A 22,053-nucleotide genomic window follows, 5' to 3' on the forward strand; every position below is an offset into this window, starting at 1 on the left:
TCGTTTTGGGCACATTGTGCCATATGTAAGCTTCAGGGAGGCAGAGACGGGATACAAAAGTTGCTGTTTGAAACACAAGATTAGTACATAGCAAACAAGATCACTCTGCTGGCTGTTGTATTGGCTCACACTTCAGACACTTCCCAAGTGTCTAGGACTGTGTGATGTATCGGTGAATAGTGAGTGCAGCTCTGAGTAGGGTGGCCTTTTGCAGCTGACAGATGGTGATTTTGTCAGCGCTGATTGTGTTTAAGTGCAGGCCAAGGCCTTTAGGCACTGCACCCAGTGTGCCTATCACCACTGGGACCACTTTTACTGGCTTGTGCCAGAGTCTTTGCAGTTCGATCTTTAAATCCTCATATCGTGTCAGCTTTTCCAGTTGTTTCTCTTCAATCCTGCAGTCGCCTGGGATTGCAACATCGACAATCCATACTTGGTTTTTTAAATAAACATGGTTCACAAAAGGGCTCTTGAGGGCTACCTGTTCCCCTGGGCCACACACACACACACCCCACAGTAGACCAAGGAACACATTCCTGTGGTGGCAGAACTCTTACTAATGTAAACTTGCTTTACATGCAGGAGTTTAATTGCTAGTATTGTGGGGTTAGTAGAGGCCAAGATTAAGTACTTTGGCCACATCATGAGAAGAAAGGAAAGCTTAGAGAAGACAATGATGCTGGGGGAAATGGAAGGAAAAAAGGAAGAGGGGCCCACCAAGGGCAAGATGGATGGATGGTATCCTTGAAGTGACTGGATTGACCTTGAAGGAGCTGGGGGTGGTGACGGCCGACAGGGAGCTCTGGCATGGACTGGTCCATTAAGTCATGAAGAGTCGGAAACTACTGAATGAATGAACAACAACAAATTGTGGGGTTATTTCCAGTGACTACAACTCTGAATATGCTTAGAACTAAACCTTTGTTTCAAGTACAAGCCCCTGATAGCTGCGTGCAGCCGTTCCAGTCAATGTCACAGCATCTTGCCATTTTTTTGTGAGCAGGGTTAAACTAGTAGTCTGATTTAGTTGCCGTCTCTCTCTATTGAGCAGAAGGAAGTAGCACCAGTCATTTCCTTCCTTGGCTAAATCAAGTCTTGTGCCTTGGAACGCGCTGTACAAACTTGGCAGGCACATTCCACAGTGGCTTAAATGTATATTTTTATGAATGAAACACAAGGAAGTGAAGGTTGCTGACTCACAGGCACACTCAGCCCTGACTCATCTGGTTCTGACAGCATTTGTTTTTCTTCAAGGCAGACGAGACCTCCTTGAAGGAATATGTTCCTCCTCGTACACAAACAATGGCTGTTTAGGCTTGAGAGGATGTGGCTGGTGGTAGGAGGTTCTACTTTTTGAGAAGGGCAAAGTGATGGGAATTGCAGGGAGGGAAGCAGAGCTTATGTTTTGGAGATGTTGCTGGTGTCCCTCTTGTGGCATCTTGAGTGTATGACAACCAAAACACTTCAGTTGGCTTCCCACATTCACAGGTTATTCTTTCATAGAATTGATTATTTACAAGTTTGTAGCAGTTGCTTTACTAGTCTGACCTTCCTTGCCCCACTCCTTATGTTGCCTGTATATTTTGAAACTATTTATGTCTTATCAGGTGTTGAACAGAACATACTTTCTGATCAGGTTGCGTTGGTCAATGTTTTGTCTTTAGTGTAGCTTTAAGAGAGGGACAAGACTTGCCCTTGCTTTTTGGCCAAAACCCGATTGCATTATCAATCACAATGGAGATCTGCCAGTTTCTATCCAATTTCAGTGTGCTGGAACTATAGGAACTGCAGGTTTTTTTCTAGGAAGAAGCTGCAGAATGATTTGGAAATAGGATCAGAAAAGTCTAAAGGAGCAAACAACTGAATATTTGTGATGGTTCCACTTAAAAACTTCACAAAGGAAAAAGAATCAGAGACCACCCATTGAGGATGGTCTTAGGACATTGTTTGAACTACGATTCATTATGTTATCAAGTCTGTACCTTTGATTCTGATTCCTCTGTTATAACATATTTACATTGATTAGTAATAACAAGTTTACTGTACAAAAGTGGTCGCAGAAGACTTTTTAATAGCATCTTGTGGGTCATTGGGCTACTTAAGTTGATAGAACATAAAATATACTTATTTGAACAACATTCCTGAAAAAGAAGACTTCCCTTAGTTTCATTGAAAGTAAATATAAAATGGAGTAGGCATATAATATCATAGGATTTTATTTTGATGTGGGAGTTGGTGCATTTCTTCTAACTCCCAGTCATGTTTGGCCCTGTAATATCTGATTAATATCACAATAGGCTCTTCCAACAAAGGCCACGTTTTAAAGGCCATTTTAGTGTACTTAGTGTATTTTAATTTTGTTTTTACCACACTGTTAACTATTTAATTGCTTTTTAACTTTGTACTGCACCTTTTAAACGTGTCTAGTGTGGAGTATCTGGAGCCCACAGTGGCGCAGTGGGTTAAACCACACTGAGCTGTTGAACTTGCTGACTGAAAGGTCGCAGGTTCAAATTCAGGGAGTGGGTTGAGCTCACGCCGTTAGTCCCAGCTTCTGCCAACCTAGCAGCTCAAAAACAAGCAAACGTGAGTAGACAATAGGTACTGCTCCAACGGGAAGATAATGCAGTCATGCTGGCCACATGACTTTGGAGGTGTCTATGGACAACGCCGGCTCTTTGGCTTAGAAATGGAGATGAGCACCAACCCCCAGAGTCTAAATGTCAGCAGAAAACCTTTACCTAGTGTGGAGTACTAGCCACCCTGAATCCCCACAAGGAGAAAGGCAGGGTATAAATAAAGACAATAGTAGTAGTAGTAATGATGATAATAATAATAATATAATAATAATAATAATAATAATAATAATAGGCAATGCAAAGGTTCTGCCATAAACCAGTACATGTGGTCCCAGTGATCATCAGCACACTGGGTGCCGTGCCAAAAGACTTCAGCTGGCATTTGGAAACAATAAACATTGACAAAATCACGATCTGTCAACTGCAAAAGGCCTGTGCGCATCATTCGAAAATACATTACACAGTCCTAGACGCTTGGGAATTTTGTGATATGAAAACCAGCATATATATCTCGTTTGCTGTGACAGTAATATAATAGGCAGTAGTTTTAGTGGCTATTAGAATATATTTGAGAATGTCTGATGTACCCAAGTCTATATCTGTTGCAAACCTAACTGTATCTGAGGGATCAGCTGCTAGTTTCATTTCTACATTTATTTTTGGTGCTGTAGTGACACTTTGCAGGATGAATTTATCTTTTTTTGTCTTCCGTCTGGTATCTTCTCAAATCAGCCATTTACTCTTCCCATACAGAAAAAGGATGAAGAGGAAGTCAACATTTCCCAGGAGTCATCAGAAGAGGAGCAGTGAAAAGAGCCAACTGATTCTACCTCACAGTTCAGTTTTCCTATTTCTTGTCAAGTTCTGGGACTGAGGAAGGAACAAAGTATCGTCATCCTTTTCCTGACCCACACCTGCCGAATGTTCTTGCAGTCTAAACAGCAACACTGGAGTACAGTGTAAAACAAATCAGCCATCACTGTTGACATGTAATGTTCAATGGGAGAACCAAGTATTTTGTTTCCCGTTCTCATTTGACAGGGTTAACATTTTAGCCTACCACTTCATGTAGTTCTAGATTCTATCTGGTTTTTGGTCTCCCTCTCATTCACTCTCTGGTATGCTCCTTGTAGAGAAAGGGGTATATATAAATATATCTTTATAGCAACCACTTATTCATGTTGAAAAGAGTGGATAGCCTGCTTCCTCTCCCCCCCCCCCCCCCAACCTTTGCCAAACCATACCTCTGCAAAGAGACTGTACCACCTTCCAAAGTGATATTTGGCACTGGCAGAAAGTTAGGCTATTGAGGACAATTGGGAGGCATTCTTTTTCTGTAAAATAAGGATAGCGGGAAAAGCTACAACATCAAGAAGGAAGATATTAAATGTGCCTATTGTAAGCTGTTTGATTGGATGCTGGTTTCAAAGGATAATACATTGCTTTTTACACTCCATTTACTGTGGTTCAGGGCTCTCTAAGCAGTAGGGCTATGCATTCCTGCTGTAGACAATGAGGGTGCTTTCCTTTTTCTCACTGACCACACAAATGTTCCTCCCGTTGTAATCCCAGTTGCCAATGTCCAATTCGGAGCAATTTACAGGTGGGAACCTGCAACTAAAAGTTCTTTCCCTCAGTGCTCAGCACAGAAAGGACTGTTGGATCTCCTTTGAAATTAGACCAGACCTTTCCAAGGCCTGCAGAAAGCAGGATGACAATTCCAGTCCATCTCCACAGTCTCTCTTTGGGTTTGGTGACTTTTCTGCATTGGGAATAGCACAGAGCGTTTTTGCTACAGTTGTCTTTTCAAAACATGTTGTCTTTCAAGGTTTCCCCCCCCCCCCCCCTTTTTTTCCTTCATTCAGAACTACCTCTGGGTAATTTAAGTTTCATCCTCTTAAAACATGGAGTTGCTGCTGTTTGTTGCTGCTGCTGTACTGGTTACAAAGTTTTTATTATTCCAACAGGTTCTGTCTGGTTTCTGTCTCTGGAACTGATATTTTTCACTATAGATAAGTTAGTTTGAGTTGACTTTTAAAACTTGTGCTAATAAAAAGGGATAAAAGCTTCTATTTGTTGGACTGATGAGTGACTGGGGAGGGTTCTTTGAAGACTGGCATCATTTCCAAGAATCAGCTGATCACATATACAGAATAAGGAGTTCCTGCAATGGTACTCACATACGTGGTAATTATACATCACTTCTGAAAACAGGACCTTCTTTTAAGTCCCATCTTCACAGCACCTTTATTTTCTTTTTGAAAGAGTGACATACTATTGGGATTTCTTTGACTTTTAGTTGTGGCCACATTTTAAAGAGTATTTCCAGGAAGAGGATTTGGTAAGTGTTCAGACATGATCAACAGTGTTTGAAAGCTACGAACCATGGTGGCAAACACATCAGTTCTTGTGTTGGTAAATTAACAGGAGCACTCAGCACAATCACTTAGTTGCAATTGGACATTAAACACTTTGTTGTTTGTACTACAATTGCAAAGAGAAGCTGCTGAGTACATATAACCTCAAATAAAACATCATTGCAATCTAGAAGCATTTTGTCCAATAATACCTCCTCTTAAGATAAATTCAGACTGCTTTATAATTTATACTTGGTAGAGATTTTGTATTTTGTCCTGATGCAAAAACTGCCATCTTTTAAAAATAAGAGCAAAATTTGCACGATGCTTCAACAAATTTCCTCAAATCTGCAGATTTAAAAATTTGTGGTTTTGTTTAATATGGTCTTTAAGTCCTCAGATGTGAATCTATGGCTAACTTTTGCCAGAAATCAACCAAAGTTGTACTGGAGAACCTAGAGAACCCCAAAGGTAGCATCTCTCTCGAAACCTCAGTTCCTCTAGTGCAACTCCATGGTTAACTTTTGCCAGCGGTTGACCAGCTGATGGAGATCCTAGAGATTCCTGAAAGGAATGCCTCTCTGGGAATCTTTAGGTCCTTTACCACAATTCTGGTCAACATCTTCCAGATGATGACCAGAGAGTCTCATTAGAGGACCTGAAGATTCCTTGAGAGGTAGTCAATCAAGAAAAAAAAAATGCTTATTTTAATTTGTGTTTTTCCCACTTTCATGGGAATCCTGTGCCCTTAACACCCGTGAAAGTGGGGCCTACAACACTAACTTTATTGTTTTCCCTTAACAAGCTATCTTTCCTTTTAATTGCAGTGTTTCTATTAGGCAAGCTGCCAGGAAGTCAGTTTTATTCCTGTATCTTAAAATTGTTAAAGAGCTGGATGACCCTTTCACTATCCTGTTTGATCTTCGTTGCTCACTGAAACATGAATCTGAAACAGTTGCGAGTTTTGTGCTAATATAACCTACAAAACAACTATGCAAAAGGAGATGGGGGGGGGGGATGGGGGGATAGGTTTGTAGAGTATGGTGTGAATCTGATCCATTGCTAAAGGTTTCTTGATCTTCTACCTGCAGATTACTTTACTCGAATAAAATATTTAGTTCACGTTTTATGATCTTCCTTCTGCATTTTGTTTCAAAGAGGACCTGGGACCGTGGTTGCCACAGCTCTCATCAGATAATACTCGAAACACAGAAGAGACCTGATTACACCAAAGTCCCTCCACAGAGAAGAATTGTATTTGTTATTCCACCCAACTTGCAACTTTTCCTTACTCTCATAACATAGTTGGACTGCCTTTTGCTTTAATAGGTGCATCTTGGGGTAAAGAATTTGAGGAGTTTGGAAAATTGCATTTTATAGCAAAAGAATGCCTATCCTCAGCATTTATTTTCCAATTCCTGTAAAAAAAATTCAAATGGATTTGGTACCTTTTGAAAACAAGCTGTACAATTGTGTGCAGGAAAATGTTATGGCAAAGATTCTTTGTTGTGTCAGCACTGGCCTGTAGTGGCACAACAACTAAGAGTTCTTTTGGCAGATATTCAGTGCTAAGTCTGAACTGTTAAGGGATATAGTTTCATCTATTTAATTCCCATGATCCCTCACCACTGCCTGCATGGCTAACAGATGGGAATTGCATTCCGAATGCCTACTGTATTTCTGATCTAAGAATCATTACACTTCCAGAACACACAGTGTCGAAGTGCCTGTCATGTGTTAAACCGGCATTAATACTGAAAGCTCTGAGCTTCCCAGATCCAGAGAACTGATTTTTCCTCCTAGTTTGAACAGAAACTAGTTGGCTGGAAAAAAGGGAAAAATCTGTCTGTGAACCGCTTCTATGTATATCTAAAAGGAGTTGATTTTTTTTAAAGAAGGCCCTGTTGTTAACACACACAAAAACCAATGTATTTGGCATGCATATTTAATGTTTAAGATAGAAATGATTGTGTTAGTATGGTTCCTAAATGAATATGGGTCATAGCTTAGACTTGCAGAAGTGTTGGGTGCGTGTGTGGTTGTATATGTAATTCCCACTTTGAAGCTATTACTCTCAAGTAGTGAATGATTTCCTTTGGTCAGTGCCCACATACTCTCCATTGAATTGCTACTGTTCATATGCTGAAGGTTGAACAGCAATGCATCGGAAATCTGGTTTTACTGCTTATAAAGAAGGGATATAATCATCTGATGTTCAACTGCAATTCTCATCCTTGGCCATGTTGGGTAAGGATGTTTTGGCCTGCACCTGCAGGCCAAAACAGCAGGAGGATATGAAGAACTAGCAAGTTAACAGGAGCTACTACAGTCTAACAACAATTGTAGGGTTGCATAATTCTCACCCCGATCTAGCCCAAAAATTACAACTCAAGAGTAGAAAACCACAAGGTCCTGGTAGTGAGTTACGCTTCCTCTTGTTAAATTAGGACTACCCATTTGCCCTAGTCTGACTTAACAAAATGATTATGTATATGTTCAGCAATGAAATGGAAATAATTGCTGGAACAATACATTATAGGACGTGCCCCATTCAACTATTTGTTGTAGATGAATTAAAGTAACTTTAATTTAGGCTTTACCACTGCTGGTTAATCACCAGCAGCAATAGATCATACCAATCAAAAGGTGGGCAGTTTGAAGCCCAGGTCAGGTGAGTACCCGACCTTCAGCACAGCTCACTATCCACCTAAACAGTTGGAAAACAGTTGTGAGCTGTGAGTAGAGGAAATTAGGCAATGCTTAAGCGGGGAGGTATTTTATGGCACCGTAAAAAGGAAATACCAGAAAATGCTGGCAATCAAAGAAAGGAAGTCTGTGATCAAGGGCTCTTCGTCATAAGAGGATGGAGTGACAGCACCCCCCTGTGGCCGGAATCAAGCACAACTTCCAGGACGTTGAAGTTGGGGAAGACGTTGGCATATACTTCTATTTCTTGTCCGTCCTGTCTATTTAATGGCATTGAATGTTTGCCTTGTATGTGTTCTGTGATCTGCCCTGAGTCCCCTATAAATAAATAAATAAATAAATAAATAAATAAACTTTATTTCCTTGCCCAGACTGTGTTTTCCTTGACTGCCGAATCACCCATAACCTAAAAAGCATCACTAGGTATCAGATGAATGTCCAACAGCAGCATAGCATAATGTCATATGCGAGGAAAATCAGACTTTGTTAGAAACTGAAGCACTGTTGGAACAAGAAGGCCAAATCAATATTCCTAATACAGGTTTTGCTCAAGCTCACTAGTCTTGTTGATAGGTTATGGTCAGTAATAATAGGCAGTAAGGGGTTTTGTACTTCAGCAAAGTATTGTCTCTGCACCAACAGTTCTTCAGTCAGCCGTAGTGGGGACAGCGGTAATATTGTATACTCACCCAAGAAACGTATTACAGTGAAGTTTTCACAGAGACATTCCAGTTCAGGATGGGATTTATTTACAAAATATATGAGCTCCCAAATACAAAACCCTCATAGAAAGAACCACCTTGATGAACTCAAAACTTTCCTGAAGGAACAAAATAATTTTTCAACAATACATTATGGCCCCTTTCACCAGATGTCCTTTGCATGACCTTCCCAGAAAAACCATCCTCCCAGCACATCCATCAAATAATAGCCACACAGATCAGCATGTACTCATTACACATATTTCAAAGTAAATTATGTTACATTATAGCCACACGTACCCAGTTTTCTTGCTTACACAGGCTTTGCCATTTTATTCACTTTCTCTGCATCCATCAAGGGAGACATCACAGGAACCCAAGACCTAAGTGACAGACCCATTTATATGCATAGGTATGTTAGGACAGGGAGGCAGCTAGCAAATGCACTGGAATGGCATAGCAGCTGCAGCTTTTGCTGCTTACTCACAAAAGAAGAGGTCAGCTGGAGCTTTTAGAAAGCCGATAAATTTGTGGATGGTAGCTCACAGAACAAGAGCTACCTTCACCTGAAGTTCAAGAAGCTCCTGCATCTCCCCCAACATCCATATCAATTATAAACCAGAATGCCTAGAAGTAAGGAATGTCAACAGGTCAAGTATTTTTTCTAGATCCAGATGTGCACGCCTTTGACTCTGAATACCAGGAACTCAAAAGGACCTGTGTTAGCAGTACAGCCTAAATAGACTCACCTCTTGCTGGGAGTCAAGGCAAAAAAATAAAGACAATATTGAAGTGGAAAGGCAGCAGGTTCAAAGTTAATGTGGTTTGGGTGTGTTTCAAGATTGCATACATGCCAGGGAGACGAGGTCATCCATATACACCCTTGGTCAGTCCGAGCGAAGCATCATCAAGCTTTCACGTCCATAAATGAACCACGGCAGGGCTGGTATCCTCCCCAGGTTCTCATCACCTGTAACATGCAACAGATGATTTATTTAAAAGTTGATCTTCACAACACAATTGTGACTCCAGATAGCTCACAACAAGACTCTTTCCAGCAATTAGTAAACTGTCAAATAAACAAACAGAAAAGTCTTTTCCTACCAGCAAAAATAAAGTGGCTAGCAGCCTTCAGAAGCAGCTGTCAAAGAAGGTATTAATTGCTTCCACCATTTACTATAACAGCACAAGGATCAGAAAACCAACTGTTTTCACAACTAAGAAACAGATTACATTTATTACTGGACTGCTTTGCAAATGAACACAAAGGCCATCAACTTTATTATTACTGTTTAAGGTAGTTTGTTCTTTACTACTCTTTTAAGTCTAGTTAAAGGAAATTTCCTTTGTCAAGCCAGGCACAGAAAAAGCAAACTGGACTGCTTTGCGAATGAAAGGCCATCAACTTTTAATAAAGTAACACAGTACACTAGAAGATCTGGTTCTTCATAAAGTATCAACTGAACATCTATGCCATGAACTGATGGATACAAATTGAACTCAACACAGCGTGGTTTCTATTAGAAAATATTCAAGCAAATAGAAATAGAATTCCTAGTATTATTTTGGATGTTATTAGAACTTCACTGGGAAGTTGTTGAGTGTCTTGCATCCTCATATTGCGGCCAATAATAATAATAATTATTATTATTTATTTATTTATTTATTTATTTATTTATTTATACCCCGCCTCCATCTCCCCAAGGGACTCGGAGCGGCTTACATGAGGCTAAGCTCAACAACACATCAATAAACAAGAAAGCAATAAACAAAAAATAACAATACAGTTAAATAAATCACATATAAACATTAACATGCAAGGATTTAAAAAGCTATTTTCCAGAATGGTATCAGCTATCAAAGCCAATACAGTGTAGCCATGTGGGGAGTACAAATGTTTAGGAATTAAAAATATGTTATGAAATAATAACGTATACCACCTTGGCTGAGATTCTGCATAAGACTTGTAGCCACAATGTTGAAGCTATGATCTGTCTTCTGATAAGACCCCCCCCCCCCGCCCCCGCCCCAGCCCCAAAGCCACCTCAAAATTTAAATAGCTGCACCATGGGAAACTGGTGAAACTGGGAAGTGGGGTGCTCCCTCTTGCCAGCAAGAGATGTTGCACCAAGCAGAAGCTGACCCCTGGGGCCTAAGCAGAACTTTCCAAACTTTGTTGCGACACATGTCAGCTGCAGTGTGTAGTTGTGTCACACAAACATAATGGAAAACCTCTGAGTTTATGTGAAATAAGCAATAAATCATATATTTGAAATGAAAGGTTTTGATGAAATATGTTGTGTCCCAATATATTTTGTTATTACAATTTATGTAAGTTTCCAAATCTCTTATAAGGGGTTGATCTAACCTCTGGTTTGCTTAGAATATTTAATTAGTGTGTTGTGTTGCGAAAAGATGCATATCTAAAAAGATGCCCCACCAATGCGAAATGTTAGGAAAGCACCGTCCTAAAGGGTTTTGTTGCAACTTCTCATAGCACTACTAATTACTTGCAGGAGAGGGATAGAAACATTTTCTTTGACTATTCCACTTTCCAGTGGCAAAGAACTCTGTCCCTTGGTGTAACTGGCTGGATTTCAAGGTGGGTTTCTATACCACTTCTCATCGTGACAATGACACTATGATCATAAATGTCCACAGGAAACAGTTGAGAGGTTATATGTCTAACTATGACATTGTAACTAACTAAAAGGATGCCCAATCTTAAATGTGTTTAAGGGCCAGTGTTTTATTCAGTGGTGTAAATGATTCAAATATCTAAAGTCCAGAATCAATTTTTTAGATATCCATGAGTGAGTACCTAAGAGTTTGTCCAGATCTAGTAGACCTGAAGTATTTGCCTGCTTCTATGAACACACTGATGTCTATATTGCATAATGGTGAAAGGGGTCACTCAACATTCGCAAATGCAGCATAAACAAAGACTATGTATAATGTAAATGAGATGTATATTTCTTTACGAATACACTGCATATTATTTGAAGTCAATGACTCAACCTTCAGCAAAATTTATTTATTTATTTGCGATATTTATAGCCCACCTTTCTCAACCATATGGCGACTCAAGGCGGGTTACAACTGGCACAATTTAATGCCACACATTCACGAAAGAACAATTAGAGCAGATAAAAACAATCATCACAACTATATAAAAACATATATAAAAGCCAATAAAACGTGTAAACTCTGGTATCATCCTGTTAAAATCGATTTCTAGTAACATTGTCTAGCCAATCTGAGTTCATCATTCATAGTTTCACATTATAATTTAGTGCTTATCCACATTATAGAAATAATACTTGACTAGCTATGGCTTTGTTTAAATTGCTTTGTCACACAGTGGTTTTCATACTTCCAGAAATTGATCCCTCCTTTATTCAGAGTTTTTGCAGTACACTAGAAATGCCAGAAAACAAAATATCTCCACTACTTGGATGTAGAAAGCCACAAAACCTTCTGAGGTGGGAAGCTTTGTGAACAGCAACATATGCAAGTACACAAAAGCTGACTCCTACCTCTCAACAGTTATGCAAGAGGAGTATCCTGAGGCCCTAGGGCTGAAACCCCTGAACCAGACTTCCAGGTTCCCATACTAGCCACATCCTTTTCCTAATGACACCACTGTCTGATTGCTGTCTTGCTTTTGTAGTGCTTCTCCTAAAGTTTTCATGCTGGTGAATGAAGAGCTGTAAAACTAAAACATGCTGGCATTTTTGGTCCAACCCTTTTGCCCTTGGCCTCATCCATGACTGGAATGCAGCCTGTGAGAGCTTCTCTGAAAGAGAATTCAGTCCTTGGGTTAAAGAACCTCCTCACCACTGATCTACCACATAAGTTAACAGCCTGCAATCCAGGTAGTGAGGGGAAAGATATTACCACAATGACAGTGCAGCTCCCAGCTGAGTAATTCTCAGGGACTGCAACCCTTGACACAAAATGGTTGGCTACCTGTGGCCTAGACATCGTTTCACCTAAGCTTTGAATCCTTGTATCCACCAAATATAGCACTAAACTGTAAGATGGAATTCGTGTTAATCAGATACTCTATTGTTTAGCTCTGTTTCCAGCAGGGATAAAAATGCTAACAACTCAGTGTGGGTTTGAGGCAATTCCCACAGCCTAGACTATATCCCTTAGGCACAAAACAGCAGGAACTACCAAACTGAGAGAACTGGGAGGAGAAATCTAGAAGTTGTCGTTTAATCTGTGCTGAAGTAAACAAACTAACTAAAGGAATTGCTTGAAAACCTAGTGCTTAGATCCATAATCTTTTCTTTTGTTCAATCAACTGTCTCCATCCCAGTCACAAGACCACAAAGCAAAACACACACAAAGTGTTTTTTCACACTGAAGTACTGTTTTGCCTTGGTCTCCAGAATGACACTTACTTTCGTGTCCTCAGGCTCTACTAGGAGCTCCTGTTCAGCTTCATGCAGCTCTTCTGCAGGATCATAGTTGTACATTGGCAGCAAATGGTGACGCAGCCGGTCGTACCTGAGAAGAGAAATTGTCAGATGAAGTATCATTTTAATACACGGCCCCTGTCAAATTACAACTTAAGTTTACAGTCGTCTGGTTGGAATCTGCTTCTATAAAGCAAGAGTGATCAACTCTGGCACTCCTGCAGGGGGTGTCACAATACATTTTGACTGAAATGATATCACAAGTGGAAGTTACTTTTACTTGAAAGTTCTTGATTTTCCTCAGTGTTTTTGGTTGTTTGAGGAAACTAGGCTGGATAAATCTATTTCTCCAGGACGACTGCAGAGGAAGCAATGGTCCTTTCCCCACTTTTTAAAGCTCCCCATGGTGTATACAGAAGCTTTAGAGGAATCGGTGGCTTGGGTGAACACTCCAAAGTCATTATTTCTAAACCCTTGGCCGATCTGAACCAACACATTGATTTCAAGGTGAAGTCGCAAGAGTTAATATTTTCTGTATACAAACATTTTCAAATTTATCACTTTAAAGGTACCATTTTAGATGCGTATATACTTTAAATAACATTCCATACAGAAATATCCTGTACCACCCTGTGCTCCTGGTGTGAAAGAGTAGCCAGGGGATTGACAGGCAAAGCTCTACAATTGTATTTTGGGTATTTTAAAGGTTCTATATTTTGCCAACTGGAGGGTACTGCAGCAAGACACCCTATTTGCGGAAGAGGAAAGCCCACACCTGGCACTGGACACTAAACCACAATGGTCTCTGTAAACAGAGCCAGATCAGCCCTGTTGCAGTTAAATCCACAAATGTTACTAGCTAAAAAATATATTTATTGGTACACTAGCTCACTGTACCATAGTTATTAATCATTTTTAGCTTAGAAACAAAAGTGGGGGTAGCTGTAGCAGGTATTTCCATTTGACCACACTGATCCTCAATACAGGTGCCCAGAGGAACAGCTAGCCACTAGACTGAACTAGATTCACCCTCATTTTGCAAAAACATGTATAGGCCAAAAACATTTCATAGAATCATACTCATAGAGTTGGAAGAGACCTTGTGGGCCATCTAGTCCAACCCCATTATGCGAAGAAGCAGAAAAATTGCATTCAAAGCACCCCTGATAGGTGGCCAATCAGCCTCTGTTTAAAGCCTCCAAAGAAGAAGCCTCCACCACAGCCTGGGACAGAGAGTTCCACCGCTGAACAGCTCTCACAGTTAGGAATTTCTGACTGTAGCATTAAAACAAGCTACTCCTTTTGTGTGTGCCCAAAGAATCTGTACACTACACTAAAAAGTGTTTGCTGATTTTCCAATATGAAATATGGAGAGATAGATCAGTTTGCTAGTGAAGTATTCATTGAAAGCCACTTCTGTTTCCACTTCCTAGAGTAGTTTACTGGCAAGGAAGGAACACACCCATAATAATTAGCATTACTCTGCTATAAACTATTTCACAAATTGACCTACCACTGCTTTATATGTAAAGCCACCCAAGCATACCACTGATAGCAACACACACAGTTTTCTCTGTTCTCATCATGAATAAAAAGCAAGGTTTTTTCCAGGCAAGAAAAATGTTCCATTCTGAAGAGCCTCGTGATCCAAACTCCCCACGATTCAATTACTTGCCCAGCACAGTCCCTTACCTCCTCTTCTTCTGGATGTACATCATCTGAAATGTGAAAGGAAAGCAAGGAAAATAATTATGAGGGAAGCATAACTCTTGCCTTTGCATTATTTTTTAGACGGCATGAAGCATGGAACCAGAAAGAAAAGGAAAATTAGCACAAGGAACGACAACAGCAGGATAAGCATCTCCTCTATTTGCCTGTTTGCAAGACCACTTCGGGCAATGGCAATGTCACAAGATATTAGCACAGGAGGCATTATGGGAAGCTCATTAGAAACCCTGCCCTTTGGTGTCAGATGACATCAGAGATACAGGGAGGAGGAGATCTGTGACAATAACATAATCTCTTTGCTGAAGAGAAGACAACTGACAGGAGGCCTTGGAGGTTTACCCCTTCTAGCATTTGAGCCTTTCAATAATAATAATAATAATAATTATTATTATTATTATTATTATTATTATTATTACTACTACTGCTACTATATAACTCCAGAAAATTGTTGGGTACTTTTTACTGCAGAAACAAATGTTTTTTACTTTTAAAAATGAGGGAGTAAGGGCCTCATCACACTAGAGAACTAATCCACTTTAAATCTGGTTGCTGCTTCCTGCAGAATTCTGGGTTTTGTAGTTTAAGAAGGAGCCTTTAACAGCCTTACTAAACTACAAATCCCAGGATTCTGCAGGAGGGAGAAACCAGATTTAAAGTGTGATGAAGTGGTAAAACAATCTTGGCACTACATATACCCCATGAGGCATACTTTATTTGCTTTTTTCTGGAGATACCCCATTTCAATATCTTTTTTATGAATTACGGCAGAAACCTGACACAAAACCGGTAGATTTAATTCCAAAGCTTATGGACTCTTTAAAAGTCATGACAGTCACAAGGTTCAGATTTAATGTGGGAAAATAGTGAGTTTCTCTGTGGCCCCAAAACACCACTCAGAGCAAGACATACTTTAAATTCCCTCTGAATTTTTGTAAAAGCTCAGCCTTCCCAGGGATACATATAATCACAAATGCCAAAGTATATATGCATATCTTGCAAGTTGAAGACCACTTTTATGTGCAGCATTAAAGTAAAAAAAAAAAGCCAAGTTTTCCTTCTCACTGCATCTATACCATGCATGGGCAAATTTTGGCCCTCCAGATGTTTTGGACTTCAACTCCCACAATTCCTAACACTATATAAAGGCAAGGCCAATCTTCAAATGAAATTCAATCTGAAGAGCAATTGTGCAAGTTAGTTAGATCATTGCAGCTGCAAAGGAAGGAGATCTTTCATACCAGCATCGATTGCATGTCTCCAGGTAAACAAGTGCATGACCTTTTCAGAGCTGCCATAATATATACAGCACTTAGCAGATTCAATTAATGGCCAGGCTGAACACAAACGGGAACCTCCTATATTCTATGTCAAGGTAAAAAGATGGTTTGAAAGCATCTGCTTGACAAAAATAAGAGAATAATTTGAAAAAGGAGGAACAATTTTATACTGAAGAAATGAAAAAAGAAGAAAAAGGCAAAACTCATCCAATTACAGTAGAATGGTGCAGTGGTTAGATTGGAATGAGGAAGATCCCAGGCAAAAGGTGCATTTATGCTGTAGAATTAATGCAGCTTGACACCACTTGAACTACCACTGCTCAATGCTATGGATTTATGGGAGTTTTACAAGGTCGTTAGCCTTCTCTGCCAAAGAGGGCTGGTGCCTCACTAAACTACAAATCCCAGGATTCCATAGCATGGAGTCATGGCAGTTAAACGTGGTGGCAAACTGTATTAATTCTACTGTATAGATATACCCTTAATCCTCACTGAGACATGAAACCTACTAGGGGGCATTGATCAGTTGGAGCGTGCAGGGAATCAGTGAGTGTGTGTCTGTGTGTCAACTGCAAGTCACACATTGTCAACCTCAGAGGAGTGCCAACCCCTTCTGAACAAATCTTCTCTAGAAAATCCAGAGCAGCAATAAGTCAGAAATTACTTAAAGGCACAGAACAGCAACGTATATAAGAATATCAGGAGGCTCTTTGATGAGAACTGCTGCTGGAATAATTTGTTCTTTTTGAAGGCCAAATTAGTTCCACATCATCTACCACTGGAAAAGGTTCTGGGTGTTGAACTCTTCCGGTGTAATTCAAGTCACTCACCACAGCCATGATGACCCCGACAATGGTGATAAGGAAAAATGGCACCAAAACATATTCCACCAGGGAGTCGTTGGCTGGCCCAGGAGAGGTGGGCATAGTGATGTTATTCATGGCATAAGAAAAGGGTGCTCAAGGGCGGCAGGGCTTCTGTCTTCATTGGGAAGTCTACCTAAAAATAAATATCAAGAAAAGGAACATTTTAGAGATGAAAACACATTTCTCAAGCCAGCTCTCATTCCATTCTTCTTCCCAACCTCCCTCCCAACAGCTGTACATGATAAGGAGGTTCATTAAGTCACAAGCCAGTCACATGCCCTCCTCTCATCCTGGTGAAAGAAGCCCTTTAAAGTGGTATTTAGCCTTGAGGCCTGACCCACAGCTGGCTGAAGCCAAGATAAAGGATTAATAGGCAAGCAAAAGAGCTGCTCTAACTGCTCTTCTCTTGCCCTGGGCTGTTTCATTCTGAAAAAGCAATCTGTGAGTAAGAACAATAGCAGTGTGTGTGTGTGTGTGTGAGAGAGAGAGAGAGAGAGAGAGAGGGGGGGGGGAGGGAGGGAGGGAGGGAGGGAGGGGGGGAGATCAAAGATGATAAAATTAATGGTGCACCAGTTTGACATGACTTTAACTGTCATAGCTTAATGCCATGGAATCATGGGAGTTGAAGTTTTACAAGGTCTTTAGCCTTCCCTGCCAAATAGTTCTGGGTACACACCAAACTACAACTCACATGTTTCCACAGCACTGAGTCACTGCAGTTAAAGTGGTGTCAAACGACATGAATCCTACAGAAAATGTACCCTAAGGATCTTGACATCAGGCATGAAGCCATCTGGAATGCAGGGCAGAAGCCCATTCATTCATTCCTGGATGTGGATGGCCACACTAAGGTAGAATGACGGGAATTGGCAGTCTAGCACACTTGGAGGGACTTTGGCAACTGGCCTAGATGATTTCCCCAATTAGAGGGAAAAACAATGGGGCAATGTGGGAGCAAACTTTACTCATACCAAAGGGCCCTTCCAGATAGGCCCTATATTCCAGGATCTGATCCCAGGTTTTCTGCTTTAAACTGGATTATATGAGTCCAAACTGCCAGATAATCCGGGATAAACAAAAAACCTGGAATCTGATCCTGTGATATAGAGTCTGTCTGGAACAGTCCACAATCTCCCCATTTAAGAAGCAATTGTTTCAGTCCCAATGATACATGTACCATTCACAAGCATTTTCCTCTCCACTTTCCTCACCTCGTCTTTTGGGGGGAGTGGGGACTTCCAACATATTCAGCTTCATTACATACAAGGTTTATTTGCCATGATTTGCATAGCCAGAGTAGTCGTTCAGTAGTATTAACATACTCTGCATGCAGAAGGTAGAAAGTACAATCAATGGCATCTCCAGGCAGGGATCTAAAAATCCCACCTGAAATTATGAACAGCTATTGCCAGTTGGGTTAATTTACTCTCTGGACAACAGGTATGACTTAGAAGACTATGGCTTCTCATCCACCCTGAGTCCCTAATCCACCCTGAGTCCCTCCCGGGGAGATAGGGTGGAATATAAATAAAGATATTAGTATTATATTCTCACAACATTTCAGCTGAGAATTTTCACGTGATCCCAGACATAAAGTTATATAAAATAGATTTACTTATAAATCAAACATTTTACTTATAAAAAATCAGCATTTGCAAGGATTGCTAAACAGGCTGATTTTCCTTTTTATGAAGTACAACTGAAGCATCTTCTGCAGAGTTCACTGAAACATCATACAAGAGATGCATGCAAATGTCTAACAGTGGTTTCCAACCTTTGGTCTTCCAGGTGTTTTGGACTTCTGCTCCCACGATTACTAACAGCTGGTAAACTAACTGGGATTTCTGGGAGTTGAAGTCCAAAACACCTGGAGGGCCAAAGGCTGGGAACCACTGGGATGACATTTGGAAAACTTTTACTGTTGCTAAATTTTTCAGGACCCAAGGTTTAAGAAGCAGTTTTAAAAGCCACACAGCCATCCCGATAATGGGGTTGTGGATGTTATAGTCCCAAAAATAACTTTTTAAAAGCTCTAAACTTGTCTACAGACTGGTTTTGTATCTGTGCAAGAAAGGAGATACAAGCAGTCTGGTGGAACAAGGTCTTCAAGCAAAAGGTTGCCAACCCAAACACATCTCTAAATCTGCAGACAGGACCTACAGGTACAATTTCATTTATAAAATTGCAAAACATTACTTTTAGATTTCACTCTCCTTTATTATATCAAGAGATCACACAACGACAGGAGGAATATTCAGAGAGCGTGGATTGCTATCATCCAAAGGAAATATTGCAGATAAGGATAAGTTGTCATAGACCACATAAACCAGGCCTTCTGCAGGTATTAGAGCAGTGGTTGTCAACCTTTGATCCTCCAAGTGTTTTGGACTTCAACTCCCAGAAATCCCAGCCTGTTTGCCAGCTGTTGGGAATTTTGGCAGGTGAAGTTGCAGAAACCTGGAGGACCAAAGACTGAAAACCACTGCATTAGAGGGTGCCTTCAACTATGTATTTCGGAAGCTCTTCTTTGTCTAGGCCAGTGGTTCTCAACCTGTGGGTCCCCAGGTGTTTGGGCCCACAACTCCTAGAAAGCTTAAGTGGATGAGGGGGAAAAGGAAAGGGCCTGAGGCTGTTAGGAATTCTGGGAGTTGAAGTCCAAAACACATGGAAGGCCCAAATTTGTCCAAGCCTGGTGTAGATCCACCCACAGATAGACTGACATAACTGTAACCATCATGGCTCAATGCTGTGGAATCATGGGAGTTGTTGTTTGATGTGGGACTAGCAGTCTTTGGCAGAGAAACTACAACCTTGTAAAACCACAACCCCAAGGATTTCATAGCATTGAGCCATGGCAGTCAAAATAGCATCAAAGTGAGTTAATTCTACGGTGTAGATGCACTCTAGCCTCACTAAACAGCCTACCTAAACTACAGCCTCAACAAACTACAAATCCCAGAATTCTCCAAGAAGCTAAAAGTGGATTTAAAGTGGATTCCTTCTCTAGTGTGATGAAGTAGAAGGTCTGTGTGTGTTTGTTTTGGAGGAAATCCTTACTTAACAAAGCCAAGAGGGAAATCCTACAGCCCTGGTGCCCAGCCTTTGGTCAACCAGGGGTTTGGGACTCCGATTCCCAGAAGCCCTGGCCAACTTCTCCCATGATAAGGAATTGTGGGAGCTGAAGTCCAAAACACCAGAGGGCCAAAGGCTGGACATCACTGAAGTAAACAGCTATGTAGCTTGAACCAAGTTGGCACAACAAGGATATCAACGCTCCCAGGACTCCACAGCATCGAATCCTGGTAATCAAAGTGGTAGTAAAGGTAAAGCTTTTCCTCTGACATTAAGTCCAGTCATGTACAACTCTGAGGTTGGTGCTCATCTCAATTTCTAAGCCAAAGAGCCGGCATTGTCTGTAGACACCTCCAATGTCATGTGGCTGGCATGACTGCATGGAGCACCATTACCTTCCCGCCGGAGCGGTACCTATTGGTCTATACTGTTCCCCCACTACTTCGTGGACTCACTATTTCGCGTGTTTTTTGCCTCCCAGTTTATGAATGGTTGCCGTTGCCCAGAGCGGTGTTCTAATTCTGCCTCCAGGCAACGAGGGAGTTGAAAGGGGAGTTCACCCTCCCCCTCGAGAGAGGCAGCCAATCAAGAGAGATTGCAAAGCAAAGCTGAGATAGGTAAAGGTAAAGGTTTTCCCCTGACATTAAGTCCAGTCGTGTCCGACTGGGGGTTGGTGCTCATCTCCATTTCTAAGCCAAAGAGCCGTCGTTGTCCGTAGACACCTCCAAGGTCATGTGGCCAGCATGACTGCATGGAGCGCCGTTACCTTCCCGCCGGAGTGGTACCTATTGATCTACTCACGTTTGCATGTTTTTGAACTGCTAGGTTGGCAGAAGCTGGGGCTGACAGCGGAAGCTCACGCTGCTCCCTGGATTCGAACCTGCGACCTTTCGGTCAACAAGCTCAATAGCTCAGCACTTTAACCCACTGCGCCACTGGGGGCTCCAAAGCAGAGATAGCTAGCAAAAAAAAAAAAAGGTGTGTGGTGCCTTTAAATCTCTCCTCGCTTCTGCCTCACCCTTGAAATGCGATGTACGTATATAGTGTCCCTACTTTGCAGATTTTCACTTTTCGCGGGTGGTCCTGGAAAATAACACCCGCGATAAGTGAGGGAACACTGTACTCACATTTGCATGTTTTCGAACTGCTAGGCTGGCAGATGCTGGAGCTAACTGCAGGAGCTCGCCCTGTTCCCCGGATTCGAACCTGCGACCTTTCGGACAGCAAGTTCAGCAGCTCAGCAGTTTAACCCCCTGCGCCACCAGGGGCTCCACCAGACTGTGGTAATGCAGTCTCGTCCCAAAGTGGAACCAGACTGCATTAATTCTACAGTGAAGATGCATGTAAGGAAAAAGGACTGCGAGTGCCGGAAGCTGGAGTGCCCATACTCAGGATAGATCCACACTGTAGAATTATTGCAGATTGGTGGCTCTTTAACTGCTATGGCTCAGTGCTATGGAATCATGGGAGTGGTAGTTTGCAAGGGGTGCTCTTGGACAGAGAAAGGTGCAAAAAGGACACAATAAGGGCGCCCTGCCATTCCTGGGAGTGCCTGGCTTCAGCCTCCTCTGCCAAAGGGTGCTCCCAGCTACAGCTCCCCGGATCCCGTGGCGTTGAGTCATAACACCCAAAGCGGTGTCGAACTGCACTAATTCCCCCGTGTGGGTGCCAGCCCGCGCTGCTCCTCCTGACCTCCTCCAGCAGACCCTCCGAGTGCCTTCCTTCATCCTCCTGGAGGCAGGTCCAGGAACCTAGGAGAGAAACGAGGGAGGCTTCCCGGTCCCGGCCAGCCTTCCTTGCCCTTCCTCCAAACCCCAGCAGCCGCTTCCCCATTTGCTTCCCTCTCCTCGCAGCCTGCAAAGCGCCCCGCCTCTTCCTCCTCCTCCTCCTCCTCCTCCTCCTCCTCCTCCTCCTCCTCCTCACCTGCGCGCTCCCCGCAGCCGCCACCAGGAAGGGCCCAGGAGCGCGTGACTGACAGCGCGCCTTAAGGGGGAGGAGCCAATCCAAGGCGGGCAGGGGCGGGGTTAAGGCCGGGACAGCCTGCAATTCATCATGGGGGACGCTAGAGGGCACCAGCCTCCGCCTCTATTAGAAAAACATTGGTCATCTTGGGCTATGCAGAAGAGGAGGAGGAGGTAATATATTTTTATCATCATGTTGGTAAAGACATACTGCAAGGTTGTATACTCTCACCCAACCTATTCAACTTGTATGCAGAACACATCATGTGCGGGGCTTGATTAATGCAAGGTCGGGGTAAAAATTGCTGGAAGAAACATTAACAACCTCAGATATGCAGATGATACCACTTTGATGGCCAAAAGTGAGGAGGAGCTGAGGTGC

General features: G+C 41.9%; 1 protein-coding gene across 2 annotated transcripts; it reads right to left on the bottom strand.

The window, feature by feature from the left end:
- Positions 1–8,368: 8,368 nt before the first annotated feature.
- On the bottom strand, positions 8,369–21,731 carry SMIM29 (small integral membrane protein 29). Of its 2 annotated transcripts, none has more exons than XM_060773119.2 (5): positions 21,634–21,731; positions 16,603–16,771; positions 14,460–14,485; positions 12,753–12,858; positions 8,369–9,313 (listed from the first exon to the last, which is right to left on the bottom strand). In XM_060773119.2, the coding sequence occupies exons 2-5, from the start codon at positions 16,711–16,713 to the stop codon at positions 9,251–9,253; spliced, it is 306 nt and encodes a 101-aa protein (XP_060629102.1). In that variant the 5' UTR covers positions 16,714–16,771; positions 21,634–21,731; the 3' UTR covers positions 8,369–9,250. The 2 variants fall into 2 exon arrangements, with proteins under 2 accessions (XP_060629102.1, XP_060629103.1); XM_060773120.2 differs by lacking the exon at positions 21,634–21,731 and adding an exon at positions 21,403–21,586.
- Between the last annotated feature and the right edge of the window lie 322 nt (positions 21,732–22,053).

This window comes from Anolis sagrei, chromosome 4 (genome assembly GCF_037176765.1).
Source record: "Anolis sagrei isolate rAnoSag1 chromosome 4, rAnoSag1.mat, whole genome shotgun sequence".
Classification (NCBI taxonomy): domain Eukaryota; kingdom Metazoa; phylum Chordata; class Lepidosauria; order Squamata; family Dactyloidae; genus Anolis; species Anolis sagrei.

Excerpts from the sequence above, each read along its gene's own strand:
- SMIM29 (XM_060773119.2), bottom strand. The coding sequence starts at position 16,713 with ATGAATAACATCACTATGCCCACCTCTCCTGGGCCAGCCAACGACTCC. Across the intron at positions 14,486-16,602 it reads TCGGGGTCATCATGGCTGTG|ATGATGTACATCCAGAAGAA; the intron begins GTGAGTGACTTG and ends TTCACATTTCAG. Across the intron at positions 12,859-14,459 it reads TACATCCAGAAGAAGAGGAG|GTACGACCGGCTGCGTCACC; the intron begins GTAAGGGACTGT and ends TTCTCTTCTCAG.